This window comes from Natator depressus, chromosome 8 (genome assembly GCF_965152275.1).
Source record: "Natator depressus isolate rNatDep1 chromosome 8, rNatDep2.hap1, whole genome shotgun sequence".
NCBI lineage: Eukaryota > Metazoa > Chordata > Testudines > Cheloniidae > Natator > Natator depressus.
In genome coordinates this window covers 86,030,862-86,052,479 of record NC_134241.1, presented here as the reverse complement: position 1 = coordinate 86,052,479, position 21,618 = coordinate 86,030,862, and the positions used below count along the sequence as shown (strand labels likewise).

Genomic DNA, 21,618 nt, shown 5'->3' with positions numbered 1-21,618 from the left:
TGTCTGCAATCACCATGAGGCATTGTTCATGGCTCCAGTCCTTGGACCTCCCTCACAAGGTTCAACAGGATCTACTCTTTGAAGACTCCTCCCTGTTTTCGGAGCAGAGACTCAAAGCTTCACTGCCTCAAGGACACGAGGGCTGCCCTGCCGACCTTAGGATTTGATACGCTGTCAGCATCCCAAAAGCACTTTAAACCCCAGCAGCCTTCCAAATTTGTGGCACCTCCCAGACAGGAGCCCCACAAAAGAAAAGGGAAAGGTTACAAGCATTGCCAACCCCTCCCATCCACTTCCGTCTCCCAGTTGAGTTCTCATAGATATCCCGGTAGGGCCAACCAGGCCTTTTGAAGGTGTGCCCAATGGCATTATACCAGTCTCAGCTCTGGATCCAGCCCCTCTTTTGTTTTTGGACCATCTTGTCACCCTTCAGCACAGCGTGGTCATGTATAACATTGGACCATTGGGTCCTCAGTACTGTAACAGTCGGTTACATCCTCCAGTTTGTGTCCACCCCTCCCTCCCAACCCAGTCCCTCCTCAGGGACTCTTCTCACGAGCAACTAGTCGCCCAGGAGGTGCAATCCCTCCTATGTGTGGCGGCCATAAAGGAAGGTCCCCGAGACATGAGAAGGAAGGGGTTTTACTCCCAGTGTTTCCTAATACCAAAGGGGGTCTACAGCCTATCATGGACCTGCATCATCTCAACAGATATCTCAGTTAACTAAGGTTCTGTATGGTCTCCTTGGTCTCCCATCATTTCCTCCCTGGATCCAGGAAACTGGTACGCTGCCCTCAACATAAAGGACGTTTATTTTCACATGTCTATCTTCCATGGCCACAGAATTTTTCAGGTTTGTAGTGGGTCAATGCTGCTATCAATTCACCGGTCTTCCATTTGACCTATCGCCAGCCCCATGGGTCTTCACAAAGTGTATGGCAGTAGTAATATATCAGTCTTCCTCAAGCTCCAAGGTGATCAAAGGTTGGTCACAGGCTCAGGTACAGCACAGCATCAGTACAGTCTGGGCCACATTCCAGGCACTGGGCCGGCTGATAAACAAGGAAAAGTCAGCTCTGGTCCTGGTTCAGAGGATAGAGTTCATTGGGGAAGTGCAAGACTCGTCCCAAGCCTGCTGGTACAGTATGCACTTCAGCCCTCTCTAGATGTGGCTGGCATCAGTCTACTCCCTAAGTAGGCACCATTTAGATTCAGTGCTCACAGTCCCACTTCCAGTCCTATCTTCCATGACCTGGTGGAAAGACCAAGGATCAGTAATGAAGAGGGTAGCCTTTACTGCCCCTTAACTCTCGGTCACTTTAGTCTTGGACACATCAGACATAGGGTGTGGAGCCCACCTCTGCAACCTCAGGACCCAGGGCTCTAGTCCCAAGAACTCTTCCTACATATAAACGTCAGGTAACTCAGGGCGGTATGCTTAGCTTGCCAAGTGTTACTTCCGCACATCTCAGACCAAGTGGTGCAGGTCTTGACAGACAACACCGCATCCATGTTTTACACCAACAAGCAGGATGCGGCTTGATCTTCAGCCTTGTGCTGTCTTCTGGATGTGGGACTTCTGCTTGAAACATACCATTCAGCTTGAGGCGATGCATCTCCCGGGAGCCTGAAACATACCAGCAGATCACCTCAGCGGAGTCTTTCCTCTCACCACAGGTAGTCTCTTCACCCGGAGGTCGTCAGTGTCATCTTCCAGAGATGGAGGCCTTCCCAGGTTGACCTCTTCACCACCAAGCAGAACAGGAAATGCCATTCGTTCTGCTTGCTGCACAGCTCCTGCTCCAATGCCTTCCTGCTCTAGTGAGCAGACCATCTACTGTACACCTTTCCTCCACTCACCTGGATTCACAAGGTTCTCCTAAAAATCAAATTGGGCAAGGTGAGGGTCATCCTGATAGCATACCACCATTGGTTTGGCATACTTCTGGGCCTCTCGGTGGCAGCCCCACTCACGCTCCCACTCTGCCCAGACTTGATCTCAGAAGACCACGGCAGGTTGCTTCACCCAAACCTTGCCTCCCTGTTCCTGATGGCATGGATGCTGCGTGGCTGAACTCCAAGGAACTGGCCTGCTCGGATCAGGTTCAACAGGTCTTGCTAAGCAATAGAAAGCTTCCACCAAGGCTACCTACTTGGCCCAGTGGAAATGTTTCTGTTGTTGGGCCTTGGAATGGAATCTCTCTCCCTTCTGATCTTCCCTGCAGCCTATCTGGCTCACCTAAAGCAGCAAGGTCTGGCTGTTGCATCTATTAAGGTTCATTTGACAGCCATTTCAGCCTTCCACCCTCCAGTGAACGGTATTTTCTCACGAGTTGATGGTCCAGTTTCTCAAGGGGCTGGAAAGACTCTATCCTCAAGTTTGCGAGCCCCCCCTTAGGACTTAAACCTTGTCCTATCAAGGCTCACAGGGGCCCCCTTCGAGTTGTTAGCATCGTGCTCCCTACTGCTTCTCTCCTGGAAGGTCACCTTCCTGGTGGCTATCACCTTGGCCAAAAGGATTTCTGAGATCAAAGCCCTTACGTTGGCACCTCCTTACATGGTGTTCTTCAAGGACAAGGTACAACTACGTCCCTATCCAGCCTTTCTACCAAAGGTGGTGTCACAATTCCACAATAACCAGGTCATTTTTCTACCTGTCTTTTTCCCAAAACCTCATAAGTCTGCTGAGGAATGTTGGCTTCATGTGTTGGACTTTAGGCGGGCCCTCGCCTTTTATATTGAAAGGACTAAGCCAATAAGGGAAAAATCTCTGGCAAAAGTGCATGCGGCACACGCTCACCTAGCATGGAATGGGAATGAGCAACACATCTCGAAGAACAACAGTTATGGAAGGTTAATAACCATTTTTTCCCGTGATACTCTAAGACCCATAATATTTTGCCTTGCTGTTTAGATACAAAGGTGATAGGTGCCTCCATAAATACCTGAGATACATTTTATGAATGCATGGAGACAGAAAATTGCACATGAATGTTTGCAACCTGGTCTGGCAGGACTGAAATGATACTGGCTGCCACAGTCTAAGTGCATCTTGACATGCCCTTCTTGTGACAGCCCAGGTAAAGAATAATAATGTGAGAGAGATGCAAGCTGATAGCCAATTAGAGATGGTCCTTTTACAACAGGCTAATCTTACACATTCATATCAAATGAATGAAATACACTTTCTAGGGATCTTTTTCCATTTTATACTAAATACAAGAGATGAAGTTAGCTCCCTCAGTGTAGAAAGATATAATAAGGAATGCTATTGGATGTAGGGACAAATATTAGTAGAACGAATTAATGGTGACATCACTTCCACTGCTACATACTACTTTGGGATACTTAGGAGGAGTAAAAAGGAATTCATAATTCACATAACATGCAGAAGACAGAGCACTTAGCACACAGGATTAGATGCTGTTTTGGAGCACTTAGCCATAGCCCTGAGTAGGTGACTCATGAGGCAGAATCCTCCCCCACTCCCGCCCCACAGTTCCCCCTTCGCTACCTTATAGCCTTTTAATTAATACTTACATTTTATGTGATCCCTAAATTCCTTTATCAAATGATACCTCAAAGAGGGCCATGTTGTAGCCATAAGTGTTCAAGGAATAGAGAGTGAAAAGAGCATCCTCCCAGTTCGTGCACTATATAGAGAGCCTGGACCATTTTCTGGGCCTGAGTGAGAGTTTTAAATGAATGTAACTCCAGGATTGTCATTGGAGTCGTTTTTTATTTTCATGGGTGTGAGAGCATCATCAGTTCCATCTGTCCTCAGGTGGGCACAAAAATGTCTAGTGAATTATTACAGAATAAATACTTCACCATTGTAAGTCTTTGACCATTACTGTAAGAGACCCAAACCAGAAAATGACATCTGAGATAATGTCTTATGAGTAACAATAAAATCACAGATTTTTAAATTCTAAAAAATAAATCAAAAACTTAATAAAATTATGGCTTCTATTTGTATTTTATGTTTGGAGCTTCAATTTTCTTTTGACTTTTTTTCTTTTGTTTTATTATGAGTTCTCTTCCACTTGGTTGTGATCAGATTAAATACACTCTAGTCCACTGTTTATTTGGTGTTAAATAGAAAATACATTGACTTAAAAGTCATGCACTCATAATTAATAGGTTACATTGAAATCTTACAGGAGATTGATCACAGTTTTCTGGTTCAGTACATAAGTACAAACCCAGTGAATAGTGGATTAAAATGCCAGTTTTATCCATTAGTATATTATCAGTTCAAAAAACCAAAAATTGCACTATTGACCTTTTCTAACAATTTAGAAATGAGCTGGAACAGAATACCATTCTTGTATTAACATAGTATTACTGCTTCATAATGTGAAGAATTTGTAGTCCTATTAGCTCTGTATAGTAGAATATTACTTCTAGTTCTAAAAATACAGTGTGACATAAATATAATTTAGTTACAATTGTTAAAAGACATATAATAATATAGAAAATTGCCAATAAACTAAAAGAGTTTCCATTACAATACAAAGAACCTTCTTTGTCTTTATTTATGTTTGTAATGTTTCCTAAAGAATTTTCAGAACTATATTTTAACATTGTGTATGAATAACTATGATAACATGATTGCACAGAAAATGTTCACAGTATTATTACTACTGTTACTTGGATGGTGTTCATGTTTCTTATGCACTTAGTTAAATTATAACAAAGCATTTTGAAATAGTTGCATACTTTTATATATACAAAAACTACTATGTTAATCATAGGGCACTAGAAATTTTCAAATGTTAATAGAGATGCTAGCAGTCAAAATCTTGACTTCCAGCTCTAAGAGGTGAGGAAATCTAAATTGCATCATATGCTATTTGCCAGTACTCAGTTATGGAAAGCATTGTCCTTTTCTGTTTATAGCATTCATAGAATCATAAAAGTGTAGGACTGGAAGGGACCTCAGTAGGTCAGTCCAGTCCCCTGCACTTGAGGCAGGAATAAGTAATGACTAGACCATTCCTCAGAGGTATTTGTCTAACCTGTTCTTAAAAACTTCTAATGATGGAGATTCCACAGCCTCCCTAGGCAATTTGTTACAGTGCTTAGGTGCCCTGACAGTTCAGAAGTTTTCCAAATCTTCAACCTAAATCTCCCTTGCTGCAATTAACCCCATTCCTTCTTGTCCTATCCTCAGAGGTTAACGAGAACAATTTTTCACCCTCCTCCTTGTAACAGCCTTTTACGTACTTGAAAACTATTATCACAATGGTTCCCAAACTTGTTCCGCCGCTTCTGCAAGGAAAGCCCCTGGTGGGCCGTGCCGGTTTGTTTACCTGCCGCGTCTGCAGGTTCAGCCGATCCCTTGGCCCGCGCCGCTTCCAGCAGCTCCCATTGGCCTGGAGCAGCGAACCACGGCCACTGGGAGCCACAATCAGCCGAATCTCCGGACGCGGCAGGTAAACAAACTGGCGCGGCCCGCCCGGGGCTTTCCCTGCACAAGCGGTGGAACAAGTTTGGGAACCACTGTATTATCATGTTCCCCTCAGTCTTCTCTTCTCCAGACTAAACAAACCCAATTTTTTCAATCTTCCCTCCTAGGTCAGGTTTTCTAGACATTTTATTATTTTTGTTGCTCTCCTGTTACCCGGGGTTTTCCACATCCAAAGTTCTTGATAACTTTACTCTTGACAAGGGGATGTCAGGAAATAAATCAATGGGGACACAGCCATCTGACTAATAGATGGTTGACACAAGCAGTACAATACCACAGTGCTCTTACTTAAAGCTACACTTTATTTAGTCTTAAGCACTGACGCACATACGCAACAGATTAGTAAAACACCCCAACCCTCAATAATTACCGAAGCTGGAATGGTTTTTGAGTGGTACAGCTGTAGCCGTCCGATGGCCAATCTTTTGTCTGCCAGTGGGGTCCTAAGATGTGTCCACAAAGTGATCCAACTATTCCAAACTTCTCCACCCTTATTTATTGTGTTAGTATGACAATAAAATATCAATCAAAAAACTTAAGGAAGCAATTTCAAAGGTTAAACAAGAGTTTTCCTCAGATCTCTCATTAGATGTGTTTTTGCAAAGTCTGTACGTTGAGCGTCCTGACAAACACATCCCAGAGGGCAAATATAGATAAGCTTCCTGTTTTCTAAAAATACATTCCTCAGCAATTTCAACAGAGATCTTATCAAGAAGGATGCAAGGAAAGGCTCTCTTCTTGTGGTCACTCAGATCTACTCCCCTCCTGGTTTAGTTATGCTAAGGCCTACTGACTTGACTGTTTTTGGTGATAAGCATGATAATCAATATTCCAGCTACTGATAGTGGTCCAGGCAATTTGCTGATCCACCAAGATCTCCCTGTACACTCCTTCTGGACTTTGTCCACATCTTTCCTGAATGTGATGCCTAGAAATGGACACACTACTCCAATTGAGCACTTATCAGGGCAGAGTAGAGCGGAAGGATTACTTCTCATGTCTTACTTACAATACTCCTACTGATACGTCCCAGAATGCTGTTTGCTTTTTTTGCAGCAGTGTTATATTGTTGACTCATATTTAGCTTGTGAACCACTCTGACTCCCAGATCTCTTTCTGCAGTACTCCTTCCTAAGCAGTCATTTCCCATTTTGTATGTGTGCAATTGATTGATGTCTACTAAGAGGAGTACTTGGCATTTGTCCATATTGAGTTTCATCCTATTTACTTCAGACCGTTTCTTCAGTTTGTCCAGATCATTTTGAATTTTAATCCTGTCCTCCAAAACACTTGCAACACCTCTCAGCTTGGTATCATCCACAAACTTTATAAGTGTACTTTCTATGCCATTGTCTTAATCATTTACGAAGATATTGAACAGAACTGGATCCAGGACCAATCCCTGTGGTACCCCACTTGATATGCCCTTCCAGCTTGACTGTGAACCACTGATAACTACTCTCTGGGAATGATTTTCCAGCCAGTTATGCACCCTCTTATGGTAGCTCAATCTAGGCTATAGTTCCCTAGTTTGTTTATGAGAAACATCATACAAGATGGTATCAAAAGCCTTACAAAAGTCAAGGTATACCACATCTACCACTTCCCCTGTATCCACAAGGCTTGTTACTCTGTCAAAGAAAGCTGTTAGGTTGGTTTGACATGATTTGTTCTTGACAAATCTATGTTGACTGTTACTTATTATCTTTTAGGTGTTTGAAAATTGATTGCTTGATTATTTGCTCTGGGTACTGAAGTTCAGCTGATTGGTCTGTAACTTCCTGGGTTGTCCTTTTCCCCCTTCTTATAGATTGGCAGTACATTTTCCCTATTTCAGTCCTCTGTAATGTCTCCTGTCTTCCATTAATTTTTGAAAATAATTGCTAATGGGTCAGGTATCACCTCAGTCAGCTCCTTGAGTATTCTAGGATGTATTTAATCAGGCCCTGCCGACTTGAAGACATCTAATTTTTAACTTGTTCTTTCCCTATTTTAGCCTGAGAGCCTGCCTCATTTTCATTAGCATTCCCTTTTTTAGACGTCTGATCGCTTCTAACCTTTTGGTGAAAACTGAAACAAAAAAATCATTTAGTACTGTCATTTCCACATGTTCTGTTATTGTCTTTCCCCCACTCATTGAGTAATGGGCCTTGGTCATCCTCTTGCTTCTAATGTATTTATAGAATGTCGTCTTGTTATTTTTTATGTCTCTAGCTCATTTAATCTCATTTTATGCCTTGGCCTTTCTAATTTTGTCCCTACATGCTTGTGTTGGCTTTTTTTTAATATTCTTCCTTCGTAATTTGACCTAGTTTCCACTTTTTGTAGGATTCTTTTTTGAGTTTCAGAACATCAAAGATCTCCTGATTAACCCCAGGAGGTCTCTTCTATACTTCCTATCTTTCCTATGCAGTGGGGTAATAATGTTTCTTTGAAAAACTGCCAACTCTCTTGAACTGTTTTTTCCCTTAGACTTGCTTCCCAGGGGATCTTACCTACCAACTCCCTGATTATGCTAAAGTCTGCCTTCTTGAAATCCATTCTTTATTCTGTTTCTTTATTTTCTCTCCTACTATTCATTAGAATCATGAACGCCTCATTTCATGATTACTTTCACCCAAGCTGCCTTCCAGTTTCAAATTCTCAACCAGTTCCTCCCTATTAGTCAAAATCAAATCAAGAACAATCTCTCCTCTAGTGCTTTCTCCATCTTCTGAAATAAAAAATTGTTTCCAGTCATTAAAACATATTTCATCATATCATATTTATACTTATATACATTACAAACACAGCATGAATATCTATTTCAGTGCAATATGAATGTGTTTCAATAGTGATGTTTCACTTGAATAAACTGTACTTTTTAAAAGAAGACATACTGTACAGGACAAGTGTTCTGTACTTTGGTTCAAATGATGCACTTTACTGTGCAGTGCAGAAGGAGCAAGTATAAACAAAACTGGCCGTGTGTTCAGAATGCATGGAAATAGGGATCAACACCAGGGTGACATGATCTGCTTCTCCTTCCTGGGAAAGCTTCTGCATGTGAACAACATTTGGTTGTGGCTTTGCAGATTTGAGAAAGGTCATATTAGAGTGGAGATAGTTGGAACAAGGGAGGAGATGCTCTGCATGATGCGCTTTTCCCCTCAATCCATGAATTTTCCATTCATGATTCAAGATGCCAAACTAGAATTCATTCCACCAATTTTTCCCCATGGGTCTCCAGCCCCGGAGCACCCACGGAGTCGGCGCCTATGCCCTCTTCAGGGACCCCCTCACGAGCATCTACTGCATCAGGATGTAATCCATCTCATACATCTAAGAGCAGTAGAACCCATTCCAACAAAACACAGAGGGAGGGGATTTTATTCCCACTATTTTCTCACGAAGGAAAAGTCGGGTGGGTGGAGACGCATACTTGACCTATGGCGACTCAACAAGATTGTGAAGACACAACAATTCAAGATGGTCACACTAGGCACCATAATCCCAGCACTAGAAAGAGGGGAGTGGTTTTCGGCCCTCGACCTCCTGGATGTGTATTTTCATATAATGATCCATCCCTCCCATCGGAGGTTTCTCCGATTTACTATTGGACAGGAACATTTCCAATACAAGGTTCTTCCTTTCAGCCTCTCCACTGCCCCTCAAGTTTTTTCAAAGGTAGTAGCAGTGGTTGCAACCTACCTCTGCAGAAACGGAATCATGATATTCCCGTACTTGGATGACTGCCTGCTGAAAGCACCAACACGGCAAGCAGCCTTACAACCCACCAAACAGATGGACCCTCTTTATGAGATTAGGCCTCCAAATAAATGCAAAAATATCTACTCTAACATCTGTGCAACAGCTAGAGTTCATTGGGGCCCATCTCAATTTTCCTGAGGCCACAGACTCTACCAAGGCAACGCTTTATCACTCTAACCAATCTCAGATCCATGGCATGAAACAGTCCACAGGTATCTGCCAGGACTAGCCTTCAACTTTTCGGCCACATGGCTACCATGACCTTTGTCATGAGACACACGAGATTACACATGCGTTACCTGCAAGCGTGGCTCCATATAAATTATGTCCTCCACAGACACAGCATAAACAAACGCCTCACTATGCCAAACAAAATAAGACTCCCTACTCTGGTGGACACAACCAGACAATGTCTGCACAGGGGTGCCCTTCGTTCAGAAGACCCCAACACTAACCATCACTACGGACGCTTCGTTCTTGGGCTGGAGGGGCACATCTGTATCCGCATTCTATCCAGAGCTGCTGGTCCCCTGCAGAATCCCTTCTCCACATAAATCTGTTAGAACTGTGAGCCATCCGCAATGCCTGCTCCAACTTCCTGCTAGTCATCAAAGTCAAGACCATTCAGATCCTTACAGACAACCTGGCTTGTATGTTTTACATAAACAGACAAGGGAGAGCACGATCGCACTCCCTGTGCATGGAAGCCATGAGACTCTGGCAATGATGCATCATATGACTGGAGGGGTGTTAATGAGCTACTTCACCTGGAATGGTCCCTTGAAACGTGTGTTATTTACTTATGCTAAACAATCTGTTCAAATCTTATATTTAGCAGTGGCACTTTGAGTTAGGCTATGTCTACACTGTGCAGCTTATAGTGACACAGCTGTGCTGCTAAAGCCTTGCTGCTGTAAGGTACACAGTGTAGCCGCTCTTTGTCTGCAGGAGAGAGCTCCCCTGCAGACAAAATAAAACCACCCCCAATGAGGGGTTGGTAGTTTCATTGTCGGGAGAGTCTCTCCCACTGACAAAGTGCTGTCCACACTGGTGCTTTTTGTTGGTAAAACTTTTGTTAGTCAGGGGTGTGTTTTTTTCATACCCCTGAGTGACAAAAGTTTTACCAGCGAAGGTGCAGTGTAGACATAGCCTTAGTTTCCCAGACCTGAAGAAGAGCTCTGTGTAAGCTCAAAAGCTTGTCTCTCTCACCAACAGAAGTTGGTCCCATAAAAGATATTACCTCACCCACCTTGTCTCTCTAATGCAGGGATAATCAATAGGCAGACCATGATCCAAATCTAGACCAGACACTTTTGAGTGGACCGCAGGGGCAGAGGCGATACATGGACAGCTCCAGATGCCTCTGGAGGATACTCCCAGAAGCAAGGAGTTAGCACTCCTCCTGGCAGACGCATTGTGTGTGTCCCTGCAGTGCTGGGAGGGAGCAGCTGTGTATTAACGCCTAGGCCGACAAGGCAAATTTGCAGGGGCGGCAAATTTATAACAGGTTTCAGAGTAACAGCCGTGTTAGTCTGTATTCGCAAAAAGAAAAGGAGTACTTGTGGCACCTTAGAGACTAACCAATTTATTTGAGCATAAGCTTTCGTGAGCTACAGCTCACTTCATCAGCCAGAGGCTGCTTCCCCCGGTGCTGGTTTGTGCCCTCCACCCCCGTACCAACTCCACCCCTTCCCTGCCCCCATTCCCGCCCCCTCCCTGTCCCTATTGGTCCTCTTCCCCAAATCCCTGCCCCGGCCCCGCCTCCTCTCCTGAGTGTGCCACGTTCCCCCCTTTTTCCCCCTCCTTTGCGAAGCTGTTTCGCGCACAAGCACTGGCAGGGAGCGGGGAGAAGCAGGACCCGGCAGTGCGCTCAGGGGAGGAGGTGGAGGTGAGCTGGGGCAGGGTGGGGTGGCAATTATTTCAGGACCTAGGGGCTGCAAAATCTTTAATCCGCCACTGGGAGGGAGGAAGCAGCAGGCTGAGCTCCTCCTTCTGTCCCCCTCACATGGGACTGCTTTGCCTTCCCTGCTGCTGGAGTCTCAGCACTGCTGCCTGCTTTGCAGACCATCTACAGCACTGGCTCTCAACCTTTCTAGATTACTGTACCCCTTTCATGAGTCTGATGTGTCTTGCATACCCCCAGGTTTCACCTCTCTTAAAAACTACTTGCTTAGAAGATCAGACATAAAAATCCAAAAGTCAGAGCACACTATTACTGTCAAATTGCTTACTTTCTCATTTTTACCATATAGTTATAAAAGAAATCAATTGGAATATAAATATTGTACTTACATTTCAGTGTATAGAGCAGTATAAGCAAGTCTTTGTATGAAATTTTATTTGTACTGACTTCGCTAGTGCTTTTTATGTAGCCTGTTGTAAAACAAGGCAAATATCTAGATTAGTTGATGTACCCTCTGGAAGACCTCTGTGTACCCCCAGGGGTACGTGTACCCCTGGTTGAGAATCAGTGATCTACAGGTGAGAGGCAGTGTGGGAAGGCAAAGCGGCCCCATGGGGGTGGGGGCGGGAGAAGGAGCTGAGCCAGCTGCCCTACTGCTTCCTCTCTTCCTGGCTGCAGGGACACATGGAGAGTGCCACTTCCAGGGGCGGTGCTGCCTCCTGGAAAATTGCGGGGGGGGGGGGCATGTAACCCCACAGAATCTTTCATTTGGGCCCTCCACTAGCCACAGTCACATATAGCCTCTGCACGCAGGCTGAAGCTGAGCACAGAGCCATGCTTGTGCTTCAAGTGGTCCCCGTAGCCCCTCCCACCCCTAAGCGGTGCCCGGAGCCCGCTCCCTGGCCTTGTGCCTCCCCTCCCCAAGTGGTCCCTGGAGCTCCCCACCCTGGCTTCATGTCCTCCCCTTTCCTGTCCTTTGGGGCCAATCCCCAGAGTCCTCTCCAGCCCCTGCTCCTTCAGCCTGCCTCTTTCCCGTCCCAGTCCACTTCCAGTCACCCACTTCTGCCACATCCCGGCCTCCCCCCATCTCTTCAGGGATGCTATCTGGAGTCTTCTTGGTCCTTCCTGCTACCCAGAACCTCCTTCTTGTCCCTCTGCTATCCCGGCCCCCAAAAGGAGCATCACACTGCTAGTGGATCATAGTCCAACAACTTCACCTCCTGGCTCCGAGCTCAAAAGTACTCACACACATTCACATCCGGCTTTGCTGCCCAACTCCCAGCCCATACCCATTCCTCTCCCACCCCATCTTTGCTATTTGGCTCAATTGGTGGGGAAGCACTTCAAATTTGTTGAACCATGTAGTTCAAACCAGTCCCATATGTCCCGTTTTCAGTTTAGGGAAATAAGGTCCCCTTACTCTCCGGACAGGGAGGGTGGGAAGCTGGCAGGTGATTGGGAAGCTTGTGGGGCGGGGGAGGGGGCAATTGCGGGTTAGGAGAGGGGATCTGGGTGAGGGTCTGGACCTTGACTATACCTTGACCAAGAAATTTGGACCTATACAAAAAATAATTGACTGCCCATGCTCTAATGTAACTTCAGTCATATTTCCAGTGTGAAGGAGGACTACAGAGAAGCACAGAATGTTTTTGTGAATACAAGTCTATCACTTAACATGTAGGGCCAGATTTTTGGGGGGAGAGTGCTAGTGCCCTGTGCAACTCTAGTGATTTCAGCTGAGTTTTATAACTCAGCACAGAATTTGGTTTGTTGTTTGGATATTTAATTAAATCATTGGTATTGGGTAACCAATTTTTATTGGAGTTGTGCATAACTTTCACTTTGTATCTTTCATACTTGAAATTGACGGTAAATCAGTTATTGTCTGCTGAAATGTATTTGATATTTGACATTTAAAAAGAAATTCTTCCATTCAGGAATTTAGCACTTTGGAAGTTTTTTTCCTCCAGTGACATGCTACGTCTGAGGTAGCATTAAATGTGAAATATAAAAGAATACTAATACAAAGGAAATCTAGAATTCATTGGTAATTGTTATTCTAATATCATTTTAATATCAATTATGAAAATACATGCATCCCAACAGATTTTTGTCTAGCACAGCTGCCAGTATTTTTTTTACTAAATGTTAATACAGTGATAAACTGAGTCTTATTGAAGACCATTGTATTGTATGACTTGTCTCTCTTTATGTAGTTCATTTAGATACAGTGTATTTTTCAATACTCCTTCATCATGCATAGACTGTATGGCTTGATTCCCAGTCACCCATAAGGTTATATTCTTCCATTTAAATCATGGCCCAGATTTTGTGGTAAATCAAATGCATAATTAGGCCACATATAAATATTATTTCCTTCAACTGTAAATCAACCAATGCTTTAGCAAGGCTATATTTTACACATCATTTCCAATTTCTTTTTCCTGTGGGAGTTCCATATTAACTTGTAATATAGTAATCATACATTTACATTTTGTATTTAAAAGCATGTCAAAACATACTATCTTTAATATATACTTTATTATAGTAAAGAACTGAATACTAGTTCCCATAGCTTTTAGTTTTCAAATCAGTCATGTTTTTGAATTTCTAGGACATGCATATCAACAGATGTCTGCTGCATTTGGGGACCTTAGATATATTTTCTACTTAGAAAATTTTCTACTGATAGAAATTAAGATACTATTATGTATATCTTTAAGGAATTAGTTATGCCACCCTGAGTCACACTGAGTAGTATAGGAAATCAACAGGGCTATACAGGACTATCAGGAGTAAGGTACCATTCAGTGTGACTCACTGCTAAGTCACTAAGGATTTATTCTCCTGTTTTTGTTTATGCATAAGAATAGATCTCATTGACATCACTGCAAGCTACATGTACATATCAAGGGACAAATAGTTCCCCAGTAGGTTAGATTTTGCTCTCAGTTATTCTGATGTAAATCCAAAATAACTCCAATGAATATAGGAAAATTATTCTGGATTTTCACAGATGTCATTAAGAACAGGATGTGATCTGATCTGATAGTGGTCTTAATCCGAGAGTAGAATATGAACCTCAGTATTCTTACATGGTAAAAAACTGAACATAAAGGGAAAAATTCTGATCTGTGATTGACATCAGAGGGGGAAGTTATACTTTAGATAGACACTAGTATAACTGAAATTAGATTCCAGCCCACAGACTTTGAAAATGACTCGTAATTAGATCTCAGTGAAATTTTTCAAACGAAACTTTGTGAATTAATGTTGAATTTGCTAAATTGTTTAGCAAAGAAAGAAATGTTTAATTTTGACATTTTTTAAATGAATCATTTTGATTTTTTGATTGAAACTACTGTTTGATTTTGCTTCAGTTTAATTTTTTTAAAGGTAAAAACAATGATGTCAAATGAAACAAAATGTTCAACCACTGAACTGAAAAATCAGTTATTCACACAGCTCATAGTGACAAATGTATGTAGCACATTTCTCAAATATTTTAATTTACTGCTTGTACATTATACACTTATCCATAGTACTGTAACCATAGATTTAACTTGCATGTTATTTTTATTTTGTATTTGTGCTTTAATTCTTTTGATAAATGTTTAGGTTGAAATAAATCTAAAACGTTATCCAACTCCATACCCAGAAGATTTAAAGAACATGGTAAAATCTGTTCAAAATCTGGTTGGTAAAACAAGCCATGGAGTGAGGCCTGAGAACTCAACACCAGCTGCCAACAGTGAGCAAACTATGAAAGAAAAGTATGAGCACAAGTGGCCTATGGCAGCAAAGGAGATTTCAGTGGAGGTAATATTACAAGATTATTGTTAATTTCCAGAGCTCAATGTGGGTTTTAACCTGGCTCAATTACATTGTTTTATATCTGATCTTAAAATCATAGGCAATTTTTTCTGGTTTTAACTTTTTTATTAGAATCAGATTAATTTTTCCTAGTTTTTCTTTAAAATTAATTAGGACTCATTTTCTAAATTTTCAGTCTGAATTTACATAAGGATCTATTCTGCTGTTCATGTGTGTCTGTAACTCTCCTAAATTTTAATGGCAGTGAGATATACATAGCAGTAGCAGAATAGACCATATAATAATTTACATCTCAACCATATACTCATAAGTGTCTTCTTGATTCAGATATGTAATGGCAAATATAATGATTTAGGGCAAGAGTCTGCCATTTACTCACACTGAGTCTGATCCTAAGGTTACTGAAGTCAACAAGAGTCTTTCCATTGACTTCAATGAACTTTACGTCAGGCCCATTCAATAGTATTTACTGCAGAAGTCTCATAGATGTCAGTTGAACTACTTATGAAGTAAGGTACTATTCATTGTGAGTGTGAGTTGTGGAACCTGCTCCTTAAAAAATAGATACTTACCAAGAGAAGGTAAGTCCTTATATTGTCCTTATATTGTAAAAGGCTGCAATTCTAGCGTGAACATTGTTGAAAGTTGTTTCCAAAATTTAGTACTAGCTATATGGAGCCAAATTCAGAGCTGGTGTAAGTCAATTCCTTTGATCTCAGTGGACATTTGCTCACTTATACAAAGTCTGAAGTTAGACTCTTTTTTAAACCAATTAATTACAATTTAAAAACACGAATTACAGCTTTGATGATGCTTGCAGTACTTACTGATCATTTTATAACATACCTGGAGAGATCCATGGAAAGCACCTCACACACTTTTGGAAGCCCCTACAAAACCCAGATTTTAAAAAGAAAATAAATTAGAAAACAAAGTCATTCAATCTTTATCAAATTTTCTTTTCACTTCTTTGTAATTTAACTGTTACAATTGATGCATTATCCTTGAAAGGTACCACCCTGTGGCCGGCCGTTGCTGTGTAATTACATTAATTTGTCTTCTCCCATTGTGCATGTACCACTGCAGATTGGGTTGTTTTCACACATCCAATAGTCCTAGTAACCGTTGCTCCACTTATTGCACTGGTATGTGTTTCATTTACAGTGACAATATTTCCATTTCTTTTGGGCTTGTTCTTATTAAAGCACACTTTAGCACACTTATTTTCCCTTGGGACTGCTTCCACAAATGTTCGCAAAATCTAGGTACTGCTTCAGCTGCTTTCTTTGAATCAGAGTTTTCAAAATCAAATAATTTGCTGTTTTCTTTAAAGTCCTTGAATCCAAATGTTATTTCTTTTAACTCTCTGAAATACATTCTAATCATTTAACTTTCACCAAATGTTGTTACAATCCTGTTCCTTCAGTCAGGGTGTTTGTGCCATTTTGTTCTCATCAACTAGATAAATCTGTATTGTATCATTTAGCTTTGAACAGCAGGGAGCCCGGAGCCCAGGTGGCACCTGGTCCAGGAGCCGGGAGCCCAGGTAGCAGCTGGGCTCCCAGTGGGAAACAGAGAGCCCAGGTGGCAGCCTGGCGGGGAGCGGGAAGCCCAGGTGGGGGACTAGGGAGCCCGGGCGGTAGCCTGGTGAGGACCGGGGAGCTGGGTGGCAGCCCAGCTGGGAGTTGGGAGGTATCAGGGCTCTCAGCGGGGAGCCAGGAGCCTGGGTGGCAGCCCAGCCTGAAGTGGACACCGTGGGTGGCAGCCAGGCGGGAGGGCAGGAGCTGGGGGGCAGCCGGGGTCTAGCTGGAGCTCCCCACTCGCCCCAGGGTAACAGCCCAAGCTGTGAGCCACATGTGGGGTTCATAGCAGGGAGCCTAACAGCCTTTCTTTTCAATTTCATGGTTCTGGAGGGAGCTGTGAAATTGACAAGCATGACAGCCCACAGCCGATGTAAGTAACAGTGTCTATATGGACACTGCGCTGCCCTAACTACACGAAGCTAATCCCTGCGCCTCTTGTGGAAGTGGAATTATGATGTCGCTGTAGTAAGGCATTTACATCGGTGGGAGCAAGGCTGTAGTGTAGACACTGACACAATTAGGTCAGTGTAAGGCAGCTTACATTGACCTAACTCTGTAGTGTAGACCAAGCAATAGAAAATAAAGCATTCCAAAAGAGCCACCTGTCTGATTCAGACAACATTCATAACTTGACTTTGAAAATCCCATACAGGAAGAAGAAAGAACATACAGAAAGTTCAGAGGTACAATAAGAAACTTAACATGCAGTGTGCTTCAAAAATTACAGTATATCACAGCTTGAGAATGCTACACATGTACATTTTCAAAAAGGACATTGGATGATAAGTTTGTATACTGGGATGGAAACTGACTGAGGCATTGGCAAAATGTTATTAAATAATGGCCAGCTTTAAGTTGTGTGTGTATTTATTATGTTGTATAGGAAATACAAAATAGTATAAAGGAACTGTAACTCTGGTGTATCAAAATAATTTAAGGTCTTGAATATATTACAATAAACATGGAGTATGTGTGAGAAACAAATATATATATTCGTTGTGCCAACATTGAGGGACTGACTAAACTGGCTGACAAGGAATTTAAGGAATTTTGAGAAGGCATAACTACATGTAAGGCAAAAACATTAAACTATCACTACAGAAGTATAATAGTACTCTCGAAGGACTGTATATGTGGCAATCCTCTCACTTATATTTGCTTTCAATCATATTACTAAAAGCAATTAATAAAGTATAAACCTTATAAAACTATGAAAATAAGAGCAATAGTAACATGGTTTTAGTGTACAATATTGTACATTTTTAATTAATGAAATTGTGTTTTCGAATATTGCATCTCTTTCCCTCCTTTCATCTTCTCCACAAAGTCATGTAACTCACTATTGATGGAATAACTGCCAACAAAGTGCTGGGGACACAGAGCCTTATAGTGCCTCAGCCCCCCTCCACCTTCTGAAGCAGAAGTGCTCAGCTACAAGTATACCTCCAGCAAAGCTCAAACCACCTCTCTTCCCCCAACATTCCCTCCATCACTCCTGCTTATAAATGTCAACTTTTTCCTCCCCCTCCCTTCTAACACCACTCATTCTCTACCTCTCTCTCTACTACCAACTCTCCTCTGCCAAATGTCCATTCTTCTCCCATGACAGACCATCATCCCCTCTTCCCCAAACCTGTGTCCACTCTTCCCAGAAGGTTTTTTCTGAATCTGTCTTCACCCTAACTCATCGACCGTCCATGTCTCTCCCCAAGGCTGTGTCCCATACCAGCCTTCCTGCTCCTTGAGGCTGGGTACCCCCCACAAGACAATCCCTTGGAGCCTGTGTTCCATCAGAGTGACCCTTATGGCTGCATTCCATAACTGCCTTCCCAGGGTCCCCCCCCCCATCAGGCTTAAATCCCCCGTGTAACTCCTCTAGATAGTGTGTTTTCCACTATCTCCCTTCCCCCATTGTGTCCTTCACAAGGTCTCCATGCGCAGTCTCCTCCTCATACTTGAACCATGTCCATGTCATGATGGGAAGGGAAGAGAAGAAGCACAGAGAACAGTCCCTCTTCATATCTCCATTCCTTTCACTTAGCTGCCCTGTTCTGTGAGTTCCTAATTTTAATTACTCCTCCGTGGTTCAAGCCACTATCTCACTTCCCTTCTTCCTCTTTCTTGTTTCTTGGTGTTTTCAGAGCATATCCGATAGCTGGTTAGTACAGAAAATCAGTCAGATTGGAGATGTCAGACAGTGCAGCATTTGGGCCCAGTTACATGTATGGAATCATAAAGATTCTCAAAGAGGGAAGCAGCAACTGTCTGGTTGGAAATGAAAAAACAAAGGGATAAATTGGGCTAAAACACTTCTGAGTGAAGTAAGAGATCATCAAGCAGTAGCAGCTGCTGGGTGAGTGGATCATGAACAAATGGATGAGTCTAGAGCATTTCTGACTGGAGGCTGGGTTGTTGACTTAACAAGACAGTTTTATGGTTGAGTTGTGGACAAAGAATCTAATGCTGGAAATGACAGCTGTAAAAGAGGAGCTACTGCTGGGAACAACTGAGAAGGCCCCTCAACCATAAATTATTTTACTTTTTAAATTAAATGGGTTCAATCTTACACAATCTAAGGACTCAATTTGTATTTATTTCCGTACTAGGAAGGCAAAAGGGCAGGGTCTAAGAAATCCATTGAGTTAATTCCCCTTACTCTTCCTTATCAGCCCCTAAAATCAAAATATTGTTGCCCCTTTTGACCCGAGCAGCAAGTCAAAGTTTGGGGTCCAGTGAGTGTACCAGTTGGGAATAAAAATTGGTGGTAGTCAGGTAATACAGTTTTTTTTATTTACAAAGAATGTATGAAGTCCTCTGTCTCTGACCACACAAGGAATGAAATAGCACGAAACAGCTTCTTTTGCTCATAGCACCAGGAGCATTCTTTCCAGCCTGTGGTCCTGACCCAAAAACCTCTCCCTAGGCTTCTTCCAGGGACAGCAATCGTACTTTCAATAGCTTCCTTCTGTGTGCGTGGGCGTGTGGGTCCCCCCCCCCTCTCGTTCCTTCTCAGTTTCTCCGTGTCCTGTCTTCCCATACACACACCTGCCCAAAACAATACTTAACAAAAGCTCCTAGGTGGGTTCATGCACTCCTTTTGTCTTAGTTGGGGCTTATGCTTACCCTTAGGTGTGAATTCACCATTCAGTTAACATATGAACCACAATCCCATAACAAGGTTTCATCCAATTCATACAATATCAGAAACAATACTTAAGGGGGAACCATGGATGATTAGATTTGTGGATTAGCGGACCTGGGTTCTATTCCTGGCTCTGCCATTGATTCACTGTGACCTGGGGCAAGTCACTTGACCTCTCTGTGCCTCAGTTTCCTTATGTGTGTGTTGGGATAATAGTGCTTACTTATCTTGATAAAATTATTTGAGATATATGGATGAAAAAGAAATATGTAAATGCTAGTTATTGTAAAACAAGGGTTTTATAAGTAGATCAGAGATGAGTCAGAATCTTTGGGATTCTATCAGACCATTTAAAGTTCTCCCTGCATTTCCAACCCTAATTTTTCTTTACATTATTGTTTAAATTCTGTGAACCTAGTGAATTTTGATATTCAAAATGTTTTTCAATTTAATCCTAATATGAATTATTCTATTAAAGAGAACTGTAAACTATAATTTCTAAAATAAACTTTCAAGTCATAATTAACCAAACGTGTCAGAACACATATTTCAACCAATAAAAGCACACGTTTTGTTTAAAAACAGAAACAAATGACTTACCGGTCTAATTCTTTGCAGGAGGGATTTTAGCAGCACACATCTTGTTTGCATTATGTAGGAAACCTTTTGAAATTCAGCCAGATTAGCATTTGCTCTCAAAACACAGGGTTAATATTATTAGCCTAAATTCATAGAAAATTCTTTTGGAGCCAAGATAGCTGTTTGGTTCAGTGCAGATGTAGGGACAGTTGAATTTGTAAAGATCTGTCCTATTGTAGTTGGAACAAATGAACGAGTAGTACTTAATTCGTCAATAAGTGAATAGTTTTTTCTAAATTTTCATTCATTTCTACTTAAATTTTACATTTTTGTAAGCTTTACTCCATCAAGAATGTATGTGTGGTTTTGACACATCTCAAGTTCTGTCTAGTTCATCTGCATTTTCAGAATAAACACGCTATCATCATAATATTAGTGCTTTGTTATAATATTTTATGAATAAGTAGAATTGTAGTGTGACAAATTCAGCATGATTAGAATGATATTGTCTGTGCCTGGGTTTATGTAGTTCCATGTTCATGACAAATGTGGCTGTTTCTTCATTGCCTTCTGCAAGTCCACCTTATTATAGTTTTATTTTATACTTCAGTATTATTCTCTCTCTCAGGATTCCTTTGGACACCCTGCTAATGACATGAGGATAGGAGAACTTCGCCCTTCAATGGCTGAGGCTCCCTTGTACCAACCCAAACTTGTTCTTCTGGGTAAAGAAAAGAAAGGTACTACAGTATGTTGACTCCCAAAAGTGTTCAGTGAAGGCATGTTTAATGCGTGCAGCTAGATAGATGAGCTAGAAGTAATACATTGTGCTGGGATGTATTGGATACTACACTCTGATTTGCAGATATCTTACAAACATGTTTTTAAATATATGCATAATATCAGTTTGAACATTTATTTTTCCAGTATGTTTAGTTTCCGAATTCTCCAACCCCACATAATGCTTGTTCTATTTTATTTCAGAATCAACAGATGAATCTGAAGCAGATAAAATCCACTGTCTCAATAACAGTGTTTCCTCAGGCACTTACTCAGACTATTCACCTTCCCAAGCTTCCTCAGGGTCCTCTAATGCTCGTGTTAAAATGGGGTCCTTGCAAACAACTGCCAAAGAAGCAGTGAATAATTCTTTGTGGGGTAACAGGTGTGTATATGTTTACTGGGTCTGATTCTCTGTTGCCTCTCACTTTGTGTAGTCATATACAGCTGGACAAAGTGAGGGCATACTGGGTATTTAAGGCTGTCAAACAAGAAGAGTAGCATTTTATACCCATTTTGCCCTGGTGGAGATAACAATACAAGGTGAAGACAGTGGAGAGTCAGGCTCTCTATT

The 21,618-nt window shown here is 42.0% G+C and overlaps 1 protein-coding gene across 6 annotated transcripts in view; it reads left to right on the top strand.

Moving 5' to 3' along the window:
* LRRC7 (leucine rich repeat containing 7) overlaps positions 1-21,618 on the top strand; it is a 379,203-nt gene that overhangs the window by 303,870 nt on the left and 53,715 nt on the right. For all 6 annotated transcript variants that reach the window (XM_074961545.1, XM_074961546.1, XM_074961548.1 and 3 more), the window contains 3 exons: positions 14,745-14,945; positions 20,893-21,004; positions 21,249-21,429. In XM_074961545.1, coding sequence (XP_074817646.1) covers positions 14,745-14,945; positions 20,893-21,004; positions 21,249-21,429 — 494 coding nt within the window. The remainder of the gene's footprint in view (positions 1-14,744; positions 14,946-20,892; positions 21,005-21,248; positions 21,430-21,618) is intronic.